The 6,812-nt window shown below is 43.5% G+C and overlaps 1 protein-coding gene across 1 annotated transcript in view; it reads left to right on the top strand.

Annotated features, from left to right (window-relative positions):
• Positions 1 to 6,812, top strand: part of PAXBP1 (PAX3 and PAX7 binding protein 1) — a 48,631-nt gene that overhangs the window by 265 nt on the left and 41,554 nt on the right. Inside the window, exons 1-2 of the mRNA XM_030888660.2 lie at positions 1 to 201; positions 1,347 to 1,475. The exon at positions 1 to 201 is cut by the window's left edge and continues 265 nt beyond it. Coding sequence (XP_030744520.1) covers positions 1 to 201; positions 1,347 to 1,475 — 330 coding nt within the window. The remainder of the gene's footprint in view (positions 202 to 1,346; positions 1,476 to 6,812) is intronic.

Below are 6,812 nucleotides of genomic sequence, written 5' to 3'. Positions count from 1 at the left end.
AGAGGGCCCCCGGGGGGGAGTCGTTGCTGGCTCCTGGGCTGCCGCCGTCTTCCGTGCTGATCCCGGGCCTCGGGGGTGAAGCCGGGGGCGGCTTCCCGGGCAGCTCAGAGCCCGGCAACGGGCTGAAGCCGCGAAAGAGGCCGCGCGAGAACAAAGAGGTCCCCCGCGCCAGCCTGCTGAGCTTCCAGGATGAGGAGGAAGGTAACCGCCGGCTCGCTGACGCACGCGGCTTCGGGGTCCCGGACCCCGCATTCCTACCCCCGCCGCGTGCACGGAGCCTCGTCCCGCCGCGCTGGCAGCGCATCTTTCCCCGCCTCCGGCCTTCTGCTCGGGCAGGGGACGCGTTCCCGCGCTGCCACCAGCCTTTTCTTACCAAACCGCCTACTCTTCCCCATCCTCAGGGGCATTTTTCGCCCCCAGGGACCAGAAACTAGTTCGTTTTTGAGTTTTTAAGTGGAAAGTCAGGCGTCCCTGCCTTGCCCCTTTTCTGCCGGGAATTCCTGAGTGGTTCTCTCGCTGGACTCTGCGCGTCTCTGTGCCCATGCCTGTTGGGTGCTCTGTCCGGCAACCGTGCCCATCCAGAGGAGTATTTGACCCGGGAACAGTAGCTCGCACTTGCAGCCCTGGTTGTGAGTGACCTTGGGCCAGTCCCTTGGAACCGCTGAGCCTTAGTTTCCCCGCAAAAGTAAGAGTGATAGCAGATGGTCGGTCTTCCTCGTTGATTTTTGGAATGATGAAGCAAGACCTTGTCACCGTGATTCAAGGCAGTCGATGTAGTGCCACAGTGGAGTCAGATTTCTGGTCTTAAGCGAACTTGTCTTTGTACTTCCTGATGTGTGTGTGTGTAGCTCAATTCTATGCTACGACTAAAGAAATACATGACTTAGAAATATCATGCTGGTGTAAAATTCTTTTTTCCAGTAAGGAAGGCAGTTTACCATTGGCCTGTTTCATTTTGTTTGAGAGGTATGGGGGCGGGGCGCCCCCCCCCCCCACACACACACACTGTAGTGCCCAAGCTTTAGTGATTTGCCCTCAGTGTGCAGGTAAGGTTTGGTTTTGGATAGTGTGTTTCCGATTTGGTGATTGATTGCTTCTTTTGAAAAAATCTTGAATGACTTTTTTTCCCCTGACAGAGGTGATTTAAGAAATTTTCATGTTACTCCTTTTATTAAATTCTCCAGACCTCATTACTTCAGATTAATTTATGAAGTTGGCCTCAATCTTCAGTACATTTGAAATGACTTCAAATTATGTAATGATGGCATGTGGCTGTGCAAGTTCGAAGGGAAAATATTTTCTGAAAAATGGGTGCTTACAGATGCCATTTATTTTCTTTATTAAAGAAACTGAGGAAGTTTTCAAAGTGAAGAAATCAAGTTACAGCAAAAAGATAGTAAAATTACTTAAGAAAGAATACAAAGAAGATCTTGAAAAGTCAAAGATTAAGACAGAAATCAATTCCTCAGCTGACAGTAAGTACCACAAACATTGGAATGTTTTTATTGGTGTGGCTACACCAGCCTTTTGAGCTGCTGATTACAAGGTCAGCAGTTGGAACTCATCTCCTGCTCCATGAGAGAAAGATGAGACTCTCCTACAGATGTGCAGTCTTTGGAAACCCACAGGAGCAGTTCTAATCTGCCTTATAGGGTAGAAGTCTATTCAGTGGCAATGGGTTTGGTTTGGGGTTTTTTTTGGGGGGGGGCGGTATACACACAGCTATTACAGAGAAAGATTTCAACTTAAAAGTTGTTTTTCTCTCTCTTTTTGAGGTGATAATTTCTCTGTTGGTTTCATTCCTACGGAACGTTTGGGAATGCCCAAAAGTTTAATGTTACGACATGCAACATCTGTAGAGATAGTAACTGGAGTAATTGCTTCTTGTGGTTATTGCAAGTAAGGTGGGGAGGGGTGGGGAATGGGCAGCTAATAATAACCACAGAAAGGAAAACATTTTCTAAAATTGAGGGGGAGTGATTGCACAACATTTAAAAAAATGCATATGTTTAAACTTTTGAACTGTATGATATGTGAATTATATGTCAATAAAACAATTTTTTAGTAGTATTTGATCTCTGGATCTCTAATAATTGAAATGGCAAAAGATAGAGAAAATATATTAAAATATATATCTATGTTTTTTAATCGTTTTATTAGGGGCTCATACAACGCTTATCACAATCCATATATACATCAATTGTGTGAAGCACATTTGTACATTCATTGCCCCTCATCGTTCTCAAAACATTTGCTCTCCACCGAAGCTCCTGGCATCAGCTCCTCATTTTTTCTCCTCCCTCCCCGCTCCCCACTCCCTCATGAACCCTTGATAATTTATAAATTATTTTGACATATCTTGCCCTTTCCGATGTCTCCCTTCACCCACTTCCTGTTGTCCGTCCCCTAGGGAGGAGGTTATATATAGATCTTTGTAATTGGTTCCCCCTTTCCAACCTACTCTCTCTCCACCCTCCCGGTATCTCCACTCACACCACTCGTCCTGAAGGGATCATCCGCCCCGGATTCCCTGTGTTTCCAGTTCCTATCTGTACCCGTGTACATCCTCTGGTCTAGCCAGATTTGCAAGGTAGAATTGGGATCATGATAATTGGCGGGAGAGGAAGCATTTAAGAACTAGAGGAAAGTTGTTTCATCGTTGCTCCATCGCACCCTGACTGGCTCGTCTCCTCCCGGAGACCCTTCTGTAAGGGGATGTCCAGTGGCCTACAAGTGGGTTTTGGGTCTCCACTCCACATCCCCCCCTCATTCACAATGATATGATTTTTTGTTCTTTGATACCTGATCCCTTCGATACCTCGTGATCGCACAGGCTGGTGTGCGCCTTCCATCTGGGCTTTGTTGCTTCTAAGCTAGATGGCCACTTGTTTACCTTCAAGCCTTTAAGACCCCAGATGCTATATCTTTTGACAGCCGGGCACCATCAGCTATATTCGCCACATTTGCTTATGCACCCATTTGTCTTCAGCGATCGTATCATGGAGGTGAGCACACAATGATATGATATTTTGTTCTTTGATGCCTGATAACTGATCTCTTTGGCACCTTGTGATCACACAGGCTGGTATGCTTCTTCCATGTGGGCTTTGTTGCTTCTGAGCTAGAGCTAGTTGACCGCTTTTTTACCTTTAAGCCTTTAAGACCCCAGACGCTATATCTTTTGATAGCCGGGCACCATCAGCTTTCTTCACCACATCTGCTTATGCACCTGCTTTGTCTTCAGCGATTGTGTTGGGAAGGTGAGCATCATAGAATGCCAATTTAATAGAACAAAGTGAAATATATTAAAATATTAAAGATGAAAACAAATGAGGCCTTTTGGGAAAAGAGTGAGTACACCTGACAAGTCAAAGTAGATGATTTTTGGAAAACGTAATTAAAGTTTGGTGTGAAAGGTATGTTCTTGACAGATTGTGAAGCATGTTTAGTATCTAGTAAGGGGTTTAGAGTTTCTGTGTTCTCTGACCTGCCCTGACAGTGGCATGATAAATGCCACTTTGAAACCTTAACCTGGAGTTAATGTGCAGCATGGATTGGGGGAGGAGAGATTGGAGGCCTAAAGCAGTTTAAATTCAAGGGCCAGCTTTGATCCATTAATAGTGGGGTTTAAAAGGGCTCAGTTAAACAAGACCCAGCGTTTTCCTGACTCAGTGGGAAAGTTGTATTAGCAATATTTGCTCTGGGTGCAAGAGAAGGAACGGAAAGAAAGCGTTCTTTGAGAAACATTTCAAGGGGAGAATTGGTAGGCCTGATGTATGCTTTTGCTCTTGTGTATAAAAGATTTTCGCTTCTGTGCTTGAGTGACAGAATATTCATACAGAAATAGGAAAAGCAGCTTGGAAGAAGAGAATTTTTAAGGAAACTGCCTCGATTTCCCCAGCTCTCTAGAGAGCTGTGTACCACAAAATAGTACAAACACTAGATAGTAGAAGTATCAGACAACTGAGAAAGGACTATTGGTATGGTTGGAATTTGCTTTTGTGGATTTAGAAATTGAAGCAAGAATGAGGTTTACGAGGCCATCGCCTGTGGCTTCCACTTTCCTTCCAGTCCCTCATAATTCTAATACTGCTCTCCCCCAAGAACTCACAGAGCTCATGTCCCTTCTGCAGGTGAGCACTTTGTCTTATGGGTGGTCATTGTCACTGGAACGATGGTGTTCTGCAGTTCTCTCCACAGTTGACTCTCAACAATCCTCCAACTCTCCTTAAATACGCAGATATGTATTAACTGTACGGCAAGGCTAGACTTGACACAGAAAACTCTATAACATTCCTAAAATTGTTTAATGAATTCACTCTTAAGCAAATTTGAGGAGAAATAACCAGTAAACTAGTGGAGAAAGAGAGTTAGGTGGGTGCTGATAGGGGTAATAATTAAAATGGAAAGTTTTTAATCAGGAATTGATGAGGAAACCACATTAAGGAGAATTTACAAAGAGCTAAAGACTTGTACCCTGTAGTAGATCCACATAGAGAAGAGGATTTACCAAAAGAATCAGCCCAGCAGAGAGGGAAGAAAAGTTTCAAGAAGATGGTGACCAGCTATGTGAAACAGAACCAGGAAATTAGGAAAAGTGAGGATGGGGTGAGACTATTGCCAGAGCTTCCAATTTTTCTCTGGAGAAGGTAGGGCATCTGGCAAAAGGGAGTGGTTGGTAGCCAAGCTCAGTACCCACAGGGCTTCAGTGTTTAGAGAAAGAAGCACCTTTTGTTAAGTTGTACGTGGATACTGTATGGATTAGCTGTGGCTGCAGCCATCAGGTTGAATTGGTAGCCTTAGATTGGGTTTGCTAAGATTAAGGTATACTAGTAAGGAAGTAGAGGCAGCGGAGCCACACTGCTTCTTTGGGAAGGTGAGCTGAGAAAAAAAGAAATGCAGGGGAGTAGCTAGAAGGAATAGAAGATGAAGGAGAGATTATTTTTGTCACGTGGAAGCCTGTGTCTGTAGACAGAAGAGGAGAAATAACCAGTGGAGAGAGTGAGCCAGACAGGTATAAGGTAAAGGGGATAGTTAATGATGAGATCTAGATTCCTGAAGTGATAGTGAACGAGATTAGGGCAAAAGGTTGTCTAATACCCCTCTGAAGAGATGTCTGGAAGGATGATAGCAATTGACCCCTGAGTTAGTTTATTGTGCCAACCTACCCCATAAACACATGTGGGGTTAATTGAAGGGTGGAGGGATAAATGGCTCCGTGAGCCTAACCTTTCTAGTTCTCTGGTCTCTTGCTTTGTGATGGTCGCACCAGGGTGTAGCTGCCTTAGCAGTTCCCTGCTTCAGCTGGCAAGGCTGACTTCCTGCAAGACATCCCCAAAGAGAAGCCACATGGACCTACCCCAATGCAGCTCTAGGTGCTGGAGCACCCATTGGAGACCACTGCCAGTGCCGAGATGCGTATGCGTTCACTGACTCAACTTTGCTCCTGCAGTCGGCTGGAATGTTTTCTAGATGTGCACTTTACCTATATGTATAAAATTCTCTCTTATAAATGAGTTTCTGTGGATTTGTTTCTCTAAAGTACCCAGACTAACACAACCGCTTACCAAAAATTCACCTGTCAGCAACTTGTCTCAGTCACACTCAAATACTTATGGACTTAATGAAACAATGAGTTTTTAAAAATCTACAGAAATCATCTCAGCACTTCTGATCTAGTAGACCTTTTGCATTTTAATTTCCAGTTTATTCAAAGGCATTGCTGTAGTATGAGTTTATAGCAGAATAGGGAACTTTTCATTTTATATCTGATAGAGCATATTTTATCATTTTAAAGCCCAAAAAGTCTGTAGTTAAAGAGAAAGAATGGCAAGGAATGGGTGGGTTTAGAAACTAAAATAATGAGCTAAAACTTCTCAGTTTTTATTGCAACTCACAGTGATCCATCTACAACAAAACAACATTGCTTCATCGGGGACCATCCTCACAATCCTTGCCATGTTTGATCCCATGGTTTCAGTTACTGTGCCTGTGCCAGGCCATTTTGTTAGGGACCTTCCTCCTCCTCTCTTACTCTCTACAAGCTTGGTGTCCTCCTTCAGGAACTGGTCTCTCCTGATAACACGAGCAAAATAGATGAGGTGAAATCTCCTCATCCTCATTTCTAAGGAGCATTCTGCCTGTATTCTTCTCAAGACATATTTATTTGTTCTTCTGGCAGTTCATAATGTATATTCATAATTCAAATTCATCTTTTGTGTGTGTCATTTTATTTATGTAATTAATCATTTTATTGTGAGTTCAATCACATCGTGCAGTGTTGTACAATTTCTACCACAATCAGTGTCAAACATTTTCTTCTTGAACTCCTTGATATCACCTCCCCTTTATCGTCTCCCTCTCCCACCCTACCCTCAGAAACCCATATTTATTTTTCCTGTAATAGTTTTTTCTTTTATATCTTGCACAGTCCAGTCTATCTATTCACATACAATTCTGTTGTTCGATCCCATTAAGTGGAGTTACACAGTCATCAATGCTATCTGCTCCCTATTCCCCCCTCCCTCTCTTCCTATCCCCTCAGGGAATCATTACCCCTGTTAACTGTTTCTGAAGGATTATCTATCTTGGCTTTCATGTACCAAATGATCTTAAACGTAAAAAGGAACATACACAAATCTAACATGATTAATAAGGTAAAATAAGTAAAAACCATGATAGTAAGGGGAGGAAATTTTTAAAGAACTAGAGGATAGTTAAGTGATTCATCATACTATATTGCACCCTGGATTTATCACTCCTTCCATGTGGCCCCTCGGAGAGGGACTGTCCAATTGTCTTACAGGTCGGTT

This window comes from Echinops telfairi, unplaced genomic scaffold (genome assembly GCF_000313985.2).
Source record: "Echinops telfairi isolate 266 unplaced genomic scaffold, ASM31398v2 ScPeMD7_7469;HRSCAF=8507_0, whole genome shotgun sequence".
Classification (NCBI taxonomy): domain Eukaryota; kingdom Metazoa; phylum Chordata; class Mammalia; order Afrosoricida; family Tenrecidae; genus Echinops; species Echinops telfairi.
The sequence above is the reverse complement of the archived record's forward strand: the minus strand, read 5'-3'. Positions and strand labels throughout refer to the sequence as shown.